Source organism: Grammomys surdaster, unplaced genomic scaffold (assembly GCF_004785775.1).
Source record: "Grammomys surdaster isolate TR1022 unplaced genomic scaffold, NIH_TR_1.0 336, whole genome shotgun sequence".
NCBI classification, from domain to species: domain Eukaryota; kingdom Metazoa; phylum Chordata; class Mammalia; order Rodentia; family Muridae; genus Grammomys; species Grammomys surdaster.
In genome coordinates, this window is record NW_021604755.1 from 1,004 (window position 1) to 16,362 (window position 15,359).

Here is a 15,359-nt window from a genome sequence, read left to right on the forward strand (position 1 = left end):
AGGCCGAGGAAGAAGATTGGAAATATTAAGAGGTGGGCATGATTGAAAGGTGAGGGTGGAGTCTTCTATTAGAGCTGCCTGAAGAGAAAGAACCCTGCAGGGAGGTAGAGTCTGTAAGCCTTTATAAGTTAGGAGCTGTGACAGGTTGTGAGAAGAAAGGACAGTTATAGGCGATCCCAGGGTTAGTTTCTTTGACTCTCGAATAAGGAGTTCAGCAGCTGCTAAGGTACGAATACAAGGTGCCCATCCCTGGATGGTTAGATCTAGTCTTTTTGACAAGTATGCTACGGGTACAAAAGATGGTCCCAGTTGGTGACCTAAGACTCCAAGGGCAAATCCCTCTTTTTCAGTTATGTAGAGAGAAAAAGGACGAGTCAGGTCAGGGAGATGTAAGGCTGAGGCCTTAAGGAGAGCCTGATGGAGCCTTTAAAAGGGCTTAGTGACGGGTTTGAGAAGAGGTTCGTGCGTGGGGCCTAATGCTGCTTCATATAAGGGATGAGAAAGTAGGGAAAAGGAAGGAACCCAGGAACGCAAAAAGCTAGCCATTCCTAGGAATGATACAATCTCTTCCTTTGTAGAAGGAACAGTTAGAGACTGCATCAGGTTCTTTCTATCTAAGGTAATAGCCTTGTGGGTTGGGATAATTGTTAGTCCCAAATAGGTGACCTGAGGAGTGGACAGTTGGACTTTAGAAGGTGAGACCCTGTAGCCCCAACAGGAAAGGAAATTTAGAAGAGCAGCTGTGTCAGCTTGGCTAATTTCTAGAGAAGGGCTACAGAGAAGAACAGCATCTACGTAAAGTACAATCTTAGATCTAGGGAGAGATAAAGAGATTAAGTCAGAAGCCAGGGCCTGGCCAAATAGATATGGGCTGACCCAGGATCCCTGGGGTAGAACAGTCCAGGTAAGTTGGGTAGAAAAGTGGGTGTCAGGATCTGTCCAGGTGTAAGGACCCAGAAAGAGGACCCCATCTCAAGTCCCAATTAGCGCGCACCCAAGGAGACACGAGAGACTGACTTGATGCAATGGCAAAAGGCAGTTTACTAACAAGGGCCCTTGGATCGAAACTCATCCCACGCAGGGGAGAGAATTTCGATGAAGACCCCAGGAAGTTTAGAACTTTTATAGGGGGAGGGACAAGGGGGAAGGGAAAAGTGGGAAATTCTGGCACGATTACATATGATTGGATATTTCAAACATCAGCACTTTGCGTAAGCAATCATTTTGACAGGTTGGATGGCCCACTATTTTTGACCATGAAGCCTCAGACCTTCTAGGATAAACACCAGGTGGCCCATTACTCACTTGGGCATGTTTAGACTGGTCAAGATATGCCTTTGGTTGTTTCTACATTTCTGGTCACCTCGTCCCTAGAGGGGCTTGATATTTTTATTATGGCTACTCTCAGTAAGCTCAGCAAGCTGTCCTGCGGTCTTTGCCAAGTTGTTTGTGGTCTCTGCTGAGCTGTTTTAATTTTTACCCTTACACAGGTAAAGGCAAATATGTCCTGTGACTGGGTGTCTGGAGGGATAGAGAAAAATGCATCCTTGAGATCTAGGACTGAAAAATGAGAAGTCCCTGAGGGGATAGTAGAGAGAAGCATATAAGGATTAGCTGCAACAGGATGGAGGGGAACGTAGCTTGTTCTGACATCCAACAGAAGACTGGTTCCCAGAAGGAAGGTCTCAAAGTCCACCCCTGCAATGACATACTTGCTTGTGGGGCAAGTGCATGACGCCACCAGACAGGAGACCTGGTAAAATTGAAGTAGGTTCAAAGACTCTAGGAATTCTCATAATTGAGAACAGCAGGCATTGAAACCAGCTCCCTGCCAGGGTCTACCTGTCCTGGAACATGTAACTACAATATCCATTGAGAGGGCCATGATGAAGGGTTAATAGAAATTTCACTTCTAACAGTCTAGCAGTAAAATACAGCCGGGAGAGCAGGTCAGCTAGCTCTGGGGCTTTGTGTTCCAGAAACCTGGATGGGCTTTGTGTTCCAGAAACCTGGATGACTACAAGATAGATGGTAGATGATATGATTGAGTAAGATTGAGTTCTTGCTGGGCAGTGGTGGCACACGCCTTTAATCCCAGCACTTGGGAGGCAGAGGCAGGAGGATTTCTGAGTTCAAGGCCAGCCTGGTCTACAGAGTGAGTTCCAGGACAGTGAGTTCCAGGACAGCCAGGGCTATACAGAGAAACCCTGTCTTGAAAAAAACAAAAAAACAAAAACAAAGATTGAGTCCTTAGGAAAAGGATGTTTTCCCCCTGCTATGACCGTTTCTTGGACCCTGTTACACCTGTCATATGCTGAATTGTGTAGACTGAATAATGAGTTGGGACTTTCTGTTGTATTGTCTGCTGGAGTTCTCCAGCGACCCACCTCCCTTTCTGGTTTGTGCTTTTCTCCTTTAATACCCTACACTCCCCTCGCTAGAGGTCAAGCTCCTCTGTCCTGTGTGGGTTACGGGGTCTCAGCCTCAGTCCGCTGATTGAAATACACCTCTTGCTGATTGCAACAAGATTGGTCTCTCGTGGGTCATTTGGGAGGCCATAATTTCTCGTGGCTTGAGTGGGGTCTCCCTTCCCCAGGGGCCTTTCAATGACAACCAGTCACATAGGGACAACACCTGAAGTTCTTCCTCATGTAAAATAAAGCATCCCTAACATCTCAGACTGAGCCAATGGCAAGCATCTACCCCTGGATCCCACCTTACTCCCGAAGTGTTTATATGTTATAAAGTCCATGTGGAATAAAGTACATGTGGAACAAAGAGCTATTTCCTGGAGAATTGCCTGAGGGTGGGTGTTTTACTGAGCTGTTTTAGTCTAGGACAGTTTTCTCTCTTGATGCATTCACTGCTGGACCGCAGCTCCTCTCAGCAGACCAGGCTGGAGCTGTCTCCACAGCAGCTGCTTCTCTAACGCTGCCATTACTATGCTTTATAGCCACATCCCAACCCTCTCCCCAGTGATGGTAGCAGAGGAGATGATTGGGCTGCCTGCCCTGCCCAGGCTTCCCTGTAGCACTTTGGCTGTTTCACCCAGGCCAGAGCCCCAGCTAAGCATCCTTAGATTGCATCCTATCCTCCTGAACGGCTGGCCTGTGCCACTCTGGCATCCTAGCTTTGAGGCAGCCTGGCACTTCTTCCAACAAGGCCACACCTACTCCAGTAAGGCCACACTTCCTAATCGTGCCACTCCCTGGGCCAAGCATATTCAATCCACCTCACCCCTGTTTGAATTGGTGTGATGGTAGAGGAGCAAGGTGGACATTTTCCATTTCTATGCTCTTAAGTGGAAAAGCCTAGAGTATACACCCTGCACTCCTGCTGCACCGCCATGTGCACAGCTCCCGTCCTGGCCTGCTGTAGGGGACCTGCACCCTCATCACAGAGGGAGGAGGCTCTAATACTAGTTTGTGGATAAGGATTTTTCCTGCCTTTTTTAGTTGTCTTTTGGGATATGAAGTTCCTACCCTGCAGCCCAGTGGGAGTCTGTATCTGTTGCTTTATACTCTACATCTCCACATCACAGTTAGCTGTGATATCTCACAGGTTTGCAGGCTATCCACAAACAGCTTTTATATTCTTTCAAGCTCCGAGGAGGTCTTTCAGCTCTCCGCAGCTCCACAAATAGTCCACCCCCCATTCTAGCACATGCAACAGGACAGAAATGGCAGAGTAAAGTTAGGACCGGCTAGTAGTGTCTCCTAGAGCACAGCATTTTTGTGGTGGGAGGGGGTGCCTCAGCAGGCCCATGCTGAGGTGTCCCTTCCCCCTGAGGTAAGGGCATGGGAAGGGGGGTTGAGAAGGGAGTAGAGGGAAGAAGAAAGGGACAGAGAAGGACAGAGAAGGACAGAAGGAGGGAGGGAGGGAAGGAGGGAGGGAGGGAGGGAGGGAGGAAGGGAAGGAAGAAGGGAGGAAAAGAGGCCAGCCAGAAGAGAGGGTGGGGAGGGGGAAAGGGAGACAGGAGGAAAGGGGTCAGAGAGAAAGAAAAAAGCCAGAGAGAGCGAAGCCAAACATTCCCTTTTATAGCCTATCTGGCTGTTGCTAGGTAATTGTTGGGCGGAGCCTAGAAGAAATGCTAACATGCTAACAGCTTGTCTCATGTTTTCTGTGTATTTAAATTCCTTCTTAGCAAAACTAGAAAGCTCTCTTCTAGCCTCTGCCTCCTAGAGGAGAAAATGAAAGTTGTAAAAGAAACTTTTATTCTCCTGAAGTAATTGTCATCTCTGAGGCTTACAGCATCCATGTGCTAACCTAGGGCCAGTCCTGGAAGCTTCTAGCCTCCGTACAATCTAATCGGGGCTTAGAATGTTTTCTAGGCTGACTGATTCAATCTGGCTCCTCTCTGCCTCTCCTGAATTGTTCTTCGTGGCCTCGTAGTAATTTTGGCAATATAATCTGGCTCCTTCTCATTCTCTGATTCACTCTGTCTTCACCTGGGTCTACCTTGTTCTCTCTCTGCAACCTGTCTCTGTACAACTGTCCTAGTAAAACCGCCTTCAAACTCCACGAACTCAACTCCTGCCTGCCTCTCAACTCACTGATGACTGAACTCACTGAACACAACTGACTAGCACTCAGACACCTGCATGCCTCTCCTTCCTGAGTGCTGAGATTAAAGGTCTGTACCCCCATGTCTGGATGTAAGCCTTTCTTTATCTGAAACTTGCTGTAGACCAGGCTGATCTTGATCTCAGATCTGCTTGCCTCTGTCTCCTGAGATTAAAGGCATGTCTGTATTCCAGCCAGATCACACAGACCTAGAAGATCTTTGGATTTGATCTTTTGCCAGAGCAGCCATGTTCTGAATTAAGATTCCACTACCGGAAGTGAATTCTACTTGTGATTGGGAGTAAGTTCCCTGTCTTAGAGGGAAGAGGAGTCAGGCCATGCCCTTTAAGGTAGCAGACAGCTTTGTAACCTCTTGCTTTCTTTCTTCTCATTCGTTTAACAACAGTTTCCCCTTTTCCTTTGGATAGCTAAACTGTCGATCCCTGTTTCCCAGCCCTGGTTTTCACAGGAGTAGAGCACCGTCTCATACTGGCCTTGAACCCTCACCTGGAAGGCAGGAAGTGAGGATGGAGGAGGAGCCTCAGTCTTGGAGTGGCAGCTGCAGGTGTGTTTCTAGAACTGTCTGAGGTCATTCCCCTGTTCTTAAGCCTAGAAGAGACAGAGTCCTATAGCACTGCACTGTCTGGTTTCTATATAGATGTGACCCAACACATGTGTCCCTTCCTTTCATACTTAATGTTAGTGAATAAATCCTTCCTGCCTCTAATCTAAATGGGTTTCTGTTGTCATTTATAAAGTTTTAAAAAGTTCGATTTTTGGGAAAAATCAACAAAATTATTGGTTTTCCACAGTGTGCATGTGTACACATGTAAAATATGCAGAGAAAGACCATGTGCACACACATACACTGATGTATCCAAAACTGAGAGACTCGGGTTCTGAAGCTTGCTGCTCCCAAGGTCTTGCTTTTGTTTTAGTAGGACCTTCAACTGGTAGATGAAGTCAATGCCCAGCTGCCTGCTCTAAGTCTACTGAATGAAATGTTCATATCATCCAAAACATCCTTCCAGAATAATCTAGAATATTTGACTAAATATCTGTTTACAATGGCCCAACTAGGTTGATGCATACCATTAACCATTTCAAGTCCATCCCTTGTCCACTCAGAACTGTTATGAATCTCACTAAACCATAATCTCCAAATAGAGCCGCAGCAGGGTCATACTTCCACCTAATTGGTATGCACAGCTGAAACCCCAGAAGAGGGTGCCAAGTCCTTCCTTAATAATATGTAACCTGAGTGCTTTATTGTGAAGTTAACAAAACTTTATACTAATGTAGACATACCTTATGCTTCCTGTAGGAGATATAAAGGAAGAAAACTTCCCTGAATATAAATATACATTTATGTATACACCTATATACACATTTATATACATACATACATGCATTCATACATATATATATATATATATATATATATATATATATATATAAAATATTACACACATACACACATATGTATACACATAAGGAAGAAACAGGACAGTTAGGTTATATGAAACTGGTCACATGCTTGTGACTGGTATTTAATCCCTATTACACAGGTTATATTTCCTTTGCCTTCAGCAAAGAATTGACCTAGGTGTGGTCCTGACCTAGTGAGGCAACCCAGCTTTCTTCTTTGAAGGCGTGCCCCATTATCAGTCCTGCCTGGGTTGTGTTGTTGTGATTTACCATTGACGTTAATCATAGGACATGGAGAATGAAAGCAGTGTCCTCCTTCCGGGTGCCTTCCTTTTCAGTTTTGTGCCACAGTAGTCCAACTCCTACAAGATAGGGTCTTTCACTCTGCCTGACACCATAACCCCCTTCTTTGCCTCTCTTGCCTGCTGATTTAGAGGCATGAGGAGCTCAGGGCAGCAGGGTGGCACTCGCCTCTGTGTCAATACAGTCACTCTTGTATGTCATGGATGCAGGCTTGCCTTTCTTCAGGACTAAGACCTCTAGACCAGCAGAACATAAGCAAAAATTTTGCTTGTGGGTCACTAGGGATAATAGTAACTAATCACCTCCAAATGGAGCCCCTTTTCTGGACCTTTAAGCCTTGGCTAAGATAGATGTCACATACTAGGGACAGACAGCTTTCAAGGCCCCTTGCCTTGGCATAGCAAGGAATTCTCTTCTGGTGCTGTCACTAAGTCTTCCAAAGTGTTCTGTCAAGCCAGCTGCTTCAGGTTGGAGCATGGCTCAGTGAAGTCAACAAGCCAGGCCCACTGCTGCCCTTTGGCTGTGACGTGAGTTTCCTGATCAAAGTGCTGCTGTGTGTGTGATATGAGGGCTGTAAATTGTCAGGTGTTGTATTTGAGGAAGGCAAATCTTCATCTGGAGTATTGACTCCAGCAATAAAACACCATGACTTCCATGATGAAAGCACTTGTAATATTTATTTATATTTCTAGCTAGTCCATAAAAAGACACACAATCCAGGTGTTTTAGTTACAACCCATAACCCTAGATTGAGCAGGTTTGGAGCTATTCTAATTTATTACCCAGCTATAAAGTCCCTTGTTACTTGTTGTTTTTCCTGGCCTTGTGCTCATGGTTCATCTCCTCTCATGTCAGCCTCCTCCACTTCCATCTCCTTTCTTCTTCCCCCCTCTCTCTACCTGTAACCCCCTCACTCCACCCTCATTTTCTACCTTTTCCCTTCCACTGCCCAATCATGGCTCTACCCTTTTACTGACCAGTTAATAGGGAGCAAGGTTTACATAGTACCACTTGTTACACAGTACAAGAGGGTCTGCTATGGAACAATCAGATTATGGGAGCTACTAATTAGCATCAGAATACAAGCAGCATCAGACTAACCCACTACAAGAACTGGTGCCCCTAAAAGCTCAGCGGACACCTAGAGTGTCTGCAACCAGGTCAGCCATGAAGAGCGGTGGTTTGTATTTCCTGTTGATGCTACCACAGTCATTTTGTACATGAGCCCATCTGGGAACTAGGCTGCCTCCTGTCTACAGAGTAAGTCATCTTCCCTACTTAATGAGAGTTGTCCTAGGCTGAGACTACAGGACCCACCACATGGAGCACATCTTCACATTTTGTGGCCCATCAGCAAGGTCTGTCCAAGTGCTTCTTCCCCAGATTTCTTTGCCTCCAATCCTGTCTCTTCCATGAACACAAACATCTAGCCAAATTGTTGATAGTAGCCCATGAAAGTCCCCAAGTTCTGCTCCCTGGGAGAATTTCTCTTCACCACTGCTCTTCTGGGGCACATCAGGAAGGATCTGTCTTGCTGGGTGTATCTACTTTGGGGTGGGGTTTGCTTGTTAGGCAGAACCATATGTAAGTCAGTCTTCTCTTCCTCATCTGCTCAGTCTTCTCCCCTTATGGTAGGTTCAGGCTGAGTGAGAGAAAGCAGTGCAGTTCCATTGGGGACCACATAGGGGTATAGTCCACTTCTTTATGTGACATGTGCTGATGGGGCTGCTTGAGTCTGATTTCATGTGATAATGAAATGCTGTCACACTTGCCAGACATCACAGCTCAGTGAGCCAGGTGACAGACACCTGGTTCATGTTGGGGAAAGGGCTGTGTGCTTAGAGTGATCCCAGTAGCAGGTGAAAAGATGTTTCTCAAGAGCAGAGTTATGGGCTGGAGGCTCAGCAGCTAAGAACACTAGTTTCAATTTCCAGAACCCACATGGTGGCTCATAACTGTCTGTAGTTCCAGCATTTGGGGAGTCAATCCCATCCCTAAGCACAGACATACATGTAGGCAAAACACTCATACAAAGAAAATAGAAATAAACACACACACACACACACACACACACACAGAGTTTCTTTTTTAAAGCTTGGGACTATGGGTCACTATTTGTGGCAGCTTGAACGAGAACAACTCCCATAGGCTCATATGTTTGAATTATTGTCCCCAGTTGGTGGACCTGTTTGGGAAGGATTGGGGGAGTGGCCTTGTTGGAGGAGTGTATCACTAAGGGTGGGTTTGCTTTCTGCCTCCTGCCTATGGATCGGGATGAAAACTCAGCCAGTGCACCAGTCCTGTGCCACTGTCAGTGCTGTGCCAGGCCTGCCTGCTTGCCACCACACTCTGCCATGATGGTCATAGCCTAACTCTCTGAAACTGCAAGAAGGCTCCCAATTAAATACTTTCTTTTAGAAGTTGCCTTTAGTCATGATGTTTCGTCACAGCAATAGAACAAACAGTAACTAAGAAAACAACATTGGTCCTCTTGGGCAGGGGCTACCGTACACTGGTAAAGTTTATTTCTTCTTCATAATTCAGTTTTTCTCCTTTTCTTTTTTGAGAGAGGCTCTTTTACACAGCCCAAGTGACACGATGCCTCAAACTCACCATTTAGCTGAGGATAGCCTGAGTTGATCCTGCTTCTACATGCTGACTACTAGAATTACATACTTGCACCACAACAACCCATGTATGTCACCCTGGAGTTCAAACCCAGCGCCTGGGGCAGGCTAGCTAAGCCTCTACCAACCGAGCTATGTCTTTAGCCTAGAAGTTGGCTTTTTTTTTTTTTATCATGAAGATTAGTCAAGAACACCAAAGCCTGAGTCACCATCCTGTTCTAGGACTCTTGCTGTTTCCGGTTCTCAGCAGGATGTTTTGGTGCTGTGCCAGATGCTGGCATCCCCACAGTCCATGTGGCCAGGACCTTTGCCAAGATTCCACCGTTGTACTCCTTCCTTGATGAGGGCATTGACCTTGTCTTTTGTGATGGTTGTCTCACAGTCATGAAAGATGACGGTAGATGCAGGGAGCCCTGAGAGGAGGCCATGATGAGAGGGGTAAGGCAGGGCTGGTGCTGCCAGGCACGACTAAGTGCCACATGAAGTGAGGACCTCGTCTGTTGCAGCCTTGGTTTTCTCAACAGGACCATGCTATGGTATGGCACCTGGGGAAAAACTTGGGTTTCCTTTTTAAGAGAGAGAGAAAAAAAAAGATGAAGATATAAAGAACTACGTGTGGTGGTATGTACCTGTAATCCCAGGACTATGGAGATGGCAGTAGAAAGGTCACCAGGTGCAGGCTATCCTGGGCTATACAGGGATATACTGTCTCAAAAAGAAAATGAAACAAAAAGCAAATTTTTAAAGCTTGAGATGGTTTGAGCTGTTTTTATTTTCTCAGAGAACTTGGGGGGTGTGGCTTAGGATAGCTAGATTGCAAGGTGGGTGCTAGAAGAGTCTGGCAGGAAGCCACTGACAAAGCTGCTGGAAGAAGGCCTGGGGACCTGTGTACTTCATCTGTGTGTGAGCTTAACCTTGTGGAGAAGGTACCCTGGACAGGGAGAGCTGATCCGGTCTGTATTTGAAGGGATGTTCTGGGGAGAAGATCTATAGGCTAAGCTGGGGTAATAGTGAAACCAAAGGGGCCCAGTCCACAGGTCTTTCTACAGCTGACTGGTGTTGTCATTGGGTGTGTGTGTGTGTGTGTGTTTGTGCATACCGGTGCCCATGGAAGCCAGGAGCAGGTGTTGTATCCCTTGGAGTTTGTAGGCTTAGATTTTTCAGAACCTACTTTACTTAGGGTTCTTAAACACTTCAACCTACCTTCTAACCCACTTTGCTTCTAGTTCACTACTTCTAGAGGTAGTGGGAAAAGAAGGCTAATTGGGAAAAGGAAGTTGTATACCTGTTTTGAAGTAATTTTTTTGGGGGGGATTCCACTCGTTGTCAGGATACCAGCAGTCCAGTTCAATAGCAAACACCAAACATGAATCAGAAGCAGCAGCAAGATCCAGCAGAAACAGCAAAGCTCTGCTTAATCAGCATGAGTCAGTGAAAGCAGCAAAATGGCCAGAATGAGCTGGATACCATAAGAAGTTCTATGGTGCATTTCTCTCTAGGAAGTGAAGACCAGTGAAGACCAGCGAAGCACTGTGGGATAGCACTGGGAGAGCCTCCTGTGGGGTTCTATTTATATTCTTTCTAAACATCCTGTGCCCTCTCAAGTGCCAGTTTCAGAAAAACATCCCATGCCCTCTCACAAGACAGCTACCAGAAAAACATCACGTGACACAGCTGAGTTGTCAAAGAAACCAGAAATTTCCACTTGAGCTGGAGCTACAGGCATGGTGAGCCACCTTATTTGGGAGCTGGAAACTGAAGTCTGGTCCTTCAGAAGGACAGCAAGCATTCTAAATCCTTGAGCCCTCTCTCCCGCCAGGTGTGTCTTTTCAAACAGGAAGCTGCCTGCTTTGGAACTTTTTTTGCAGTCAAGGATGACCTTAAACTCCTGACACTGCCTCATCCTGCATTCAGATTTTAGTTTTTTCTCCTCATAGGCCTCAGGCTGTTTCTCCTTTTCTATTTGCCACCATCTTTTCCATTCACTGGGTAAGATTTACTACAAAACTCCTTCAAATTTCAAACATATGTACCCTAGCACCTCTATTTTCATTTTACACAATACTTTCACTGCTATTTATTAGAATTTGGATAAGAGGGGAAATGTAGGTAAAAGGGCAAGGAAAAATACCCTGATCCAGACTTGACCCCAAGACCAGGGCCAAGAAACAGAATCCCACCAATCCCTGGCCAGCCTGGAATTCCCCCCCCCCATCTATAAACCCCCCAATCTATAAACCTCTCTTTCTGCTCAATTCTCTGCTGCTTCTCACCAGAGCAGAGACAACCACCCAACCATCCTCCTGGGTCATCTCCTGAACCCCATAAATGTCCCGTGTGAGGTTTGTTGTGCAGTGTGACTCTGTGGTACCCTTGGGTCCTGATTGCCAGGACACCCCTCTAAGCAGAGCTGTAACACTTTCTCTGGGGTAACTCCCCCTGCTGGAGCTGAACTGTAACACCTTTGACTGGGGGAGCAGAGCTATTCCACTTGGGTTGGGGAACCTCCCCCCTGCCCCCACAGCCAGAGCAGAGCTGTTCCACTTCTGTAGGGAAGTGTTTCCTTTCAGAGCTGCAACACTTAACAGGTGACAAAAAGCACAAAGATGAGGAAAGTCAACAAGTTTTAAAGCAAAGGCAAATAAGATTGTGCTGACTAGTCTTATGTCAACTCGACACAGGCTAGAGATACCTGAAAGGAGAGACCCTCATGTGAGAAAAGTGCCTCAAAGCATTTTCTTAATTAGTGATTGATGGGGGAGGGCCAGGTCCAGCCCATGGTGGGTGGTGACATCCCCAGGATGATAGTACTGGGTTCTATAAGAAACAGGCTGTGCAAGCCAGTAAGCAGCATTCCTCCATGGCCTCTGCCCTGTTCGAGTTCCTGTGCTGCCTGGCTTCCTACAGTGAGGAACTACAATGTGGAAGTGTAAGCCAAATAAACCGTTTTCTACCCAACTTGCTTTCTGGTCATGGTGCTTTGCTGCAGCAGTAGAAACCCTGACTAGGACAGAGACTCTCTCTCCTTAAATTTGTTCAGTGTTGCTGGTTAGGAGAAGAAAACCTTTCCCGTGTTCTCAGATGTTCAAATTAGACTCAGATGGCCTCTTTCCTTCACTCAGCATTTATTTTCTCCTCTGAGTTTATTTTTACAGGCCCAGAGAAGGCAGAGGAGGAGCAGTGTCTCAGCTGGCACATGGTTACAAAGCATTATTTGTATGGTGCTTTAGTGAGATTGTTCAAGGCTGGGCTGGAGAACATTGGCCTTTAAAGTTTTCTTTCAATTGGTGTTGAACACCTACCCAGACAGCAGCAGGAAAGAGATGGGTAAGATAAGGAACAGTGAGTCGGTAGACACAGCTGAACACATTACTGTAACTGAAACACTTCACTGGTACTGCTGCCATTTTCTTTGTGGCATCAACAGGTTTACTGCCAGCAAGTAAGGAATTCGGGGCACCAGAACCACACTTGGACTCCTGTGCAGTATCATCAAGTCGTCTCCCAGTGGAGGGTCTTTAGACTAAGATGTCCTCTATCCAGGGGCCCATTTCTTGAATTAAGAAATGCTCTGTCCATTAATAAACAGTCCACTGTGTTAGCTCTGCCAAGATAATCTAGGGATGCGTGGATTGGAATAATGAAGAGCTTTTAGATGAGAAATACCTCCTTGATTACATTTTCTAGCCTCTATATGAGGTAGGCCATGAAAAACTGAGAAGCCTTTGCTTCCTTGTACCTACAACCAGCTGACGACAATACTTCGAGTATGGCTTTTATCACTCTTTCCAGCCACCAGAACAGTTTTGATTTGCCACTTATTGCTCAGATCTATGGCTAGGCAGGTGTTGGTTATTTAAAACAAACAAACAAACTCAATCCACCATAAAGGAATTTACAGTTTTGTGGGGATAGGGAAAAATAACTTTAATACAGAAGCCTAATTTTGTATGAGACAGATCGAAGGATGAGATGTTAAAACCCTCTTGGGGAGACCCAAAGAGGTCACACTTAAAAGTGGCAAGGATGTGGGACTCTGCAGAATAACCCAGGCATGCAGCTTTGAATGCTGGAGCCATAGGAAGGGGGTTCTGGCTGAGAGTGCTCAGTAGCGGTAAGCACACCAGCTTCTGTGAGCCATAGTCATTCATTTCCTTTAGAGCTATCAACAGAGGGCTGATAACCAGCTACCTTTGCTCAAAGGTATTATTCACACCTCCCGAAAGGAAACGTCTCGCTAACTTCTCAGGAACACATCTCCTCTTTTCTCAATGGAGAGAGCTCATTCACGGCACGAGCGATCGCAGATACAACGTGCCCACAGCCTCCCTGAGCGCAGGCGCAGTGCTGGGACCACTGATTAGTGGTACCCTAGGCAAAGGACAGGGAGGAAGGCAAGGAGTGCAGCACGTTCCCTACAGCTCAGGTCGTCACCAGAATGGCTGCCCGAGGGCGGCCTGCAGGCTCGCGCACCTCTGGGCCATCAGCGCAGTTCCGGCCACCGTGGCTCTGCACACTGACACGTCTACCCAGGCTCTCCTTTCTGCTCTCCAGCTTTCTCTGTCTCCCTCCTTCCCGTTCCCCTGGAGAGACACAAACTGTGTGTAAACATCCCCTTCCTCCCCCTCCGAGGCTCGGCTCGCCCTCAGCGGGCGCCTCCAGGAACCTGAAGCGGATACAGGTCGAGCCCCTGCCACGTCGTCGCTGCCCGCAGCTCTGCGTCTGCGCGCGACGAAGGCCAGACCTGCGCGTGAGCGGCGCGGGCGCGGCCCAATGGGAGAGCCGCGGCGGCGTGCGTGGCGGGAGGGGGGCGGGGGAGGGGCGGGGCGGCAGTTGAGAGCCGAGCGGCTTGTCCGGCAGTCTGGTCTGAGCTGTCGCATCCCGGAGTCCATCTCATCTCCGCTACCCCGGCCCGAGCTCATCCTCGCTTCCGAAGCTCTCGCGCGCCCGACAGCTCGGCCCTCGCCCGTGACCAACATCATGTGCGGTAAGGGCAGCCATGGGGGTGTGTGGCGGCCGCAGGGCCCGCGCAGCGAAGCCAGAGGTGGACAGCGCGTGTCAGCGAAGCGGCCTTGGGGCGGGGGTCCTGAAGAGAGAGGTGGCCTTTGGGGCGGACGTCCCTAGGAGATTGAGGGGCCTGAGGGGAGCTGGAATGTCGGGGAGAAGGGTCTCTGGGGAGAAAGGCTGCCCGTGGGGCAAGGACTCCAGTATGGGGATTCCTGAGGTGTGGGGGCGGCCGGAGCTAGTGTGCTTGAGAAGAGGGGCCGGCAGAGGAGATTGTGGAGATTGTGGGGGACTCAGGAGTCAGAGGCTACTTAAAGGGGTTGGAGGGTTGGGGGGTGGGTCAGGGAGGGTATCAGAGCGCTTTGCATAGAGCTCAGAGGATAGATAAATGCCTACGTTAGAAGAGATGTGGGGCTCCAAGTGCCGACTGAGGAGGTATGGAGGGATGCCTAGGAAAGGTCTACCAAGTGAGTGAGGCAATCTGTGAACATACTGTGAGGTACTGGGGATAAAACTCACAAAGGCAGCTTGCTGAGTGAGTACTCGGTCCCCTAGCCACACCCCCAGTCTTTCTTATCTATCTTTCTCCCCTCTCCCTTTTTTGTGTGTGTCTTTGTAACTGGGTCCCACTTGGTAGCCCACGTTGGCCTGTAATTCACATTGTCCTGTCTCAGCCTTCTGAGTGTTGTGATTGCAAGTATGAATGACCACTCCTGGCTGGTAGCATTTCTTAAATTTACTTATCTTGCAGTCTTAAAAATACTTATTCTAGTCACTTTATTTTAGGCAGGCCTACGAGAACTCAAGCCAACACACTGATAGTGACACTACACGTTAAGTTCCTGCCCTCTTAAGTCTCTCAAAGAAACCATTACTAAATCAATAACTTGATGAGGTGGGCTCAGAGCTGATCTTACTGGAAGAGACAGGAGGAGCCCTGGCTCTCCTGATCACACACCATGCATGTACACCTCTTTAACATATGTCTTTACTACAGCCATTAAAAAATAGGCTCCTTTATTCCATATTTTAAGGATTATTATTTAGTTGGGTGGTGGTGGTGCATTTAGTCCTAGCACTCAGGAGGCAGAGGCGGGTGGAGCTCAGTGCTTTTGAGTCCAACCTGGTTCCAAGATAGCCAGGGCAGTTACACAGAGAAACTCTGTCTCTCACCCCCTCCCCCAAATATCTAGAAATGTTACTGAAAGATATCATGAGAATTATATGTGATACCACTAATAATACTCTAAAATGGGAATAAACCATTAGTAGTCCTTAAAAAGTTATATTTTTATCTTACCTTTTAAAATTGACAATGATCACTAGACCAAAAGAGTGTTTTTAAGAGATAGTATCTCATGTTGTTCCTCAAGCTGACCTAGATCACAGTTCCCCTTCAGCCTCATGAGTGCTGAGATTCTAGGCATGATCCAC

The 15,359-nt window shown here is 47.3% G+C and overlaps 1 protein-coding gene across 1 annotated transcript in view; it reads left to right on the forward strand.

Moving 5' to 3' along the window:
• Positions 1–13,759: 13,759 nt before the first annotated feature.
• Gfpt1 (glutamine--fructose-6-phosphate transaminase 1) overlaps positions 13,760–15,359 on the forward strand; it is a 44,108-nt gene continuing 42,508 nt past the window's right edge. The window contains exon 1 of the mRNA XM_028778461.1: positions 13,760–13,908. Within this exon, the coding sequence (XP_028634294.1) occupies positions 13,902–13,908 (7 nt within the window). The 5' untranslated portion in view covers positions 13,760–13,901. The remainder of the gene's footprint in view (positions 13,909–15,359) is intronic.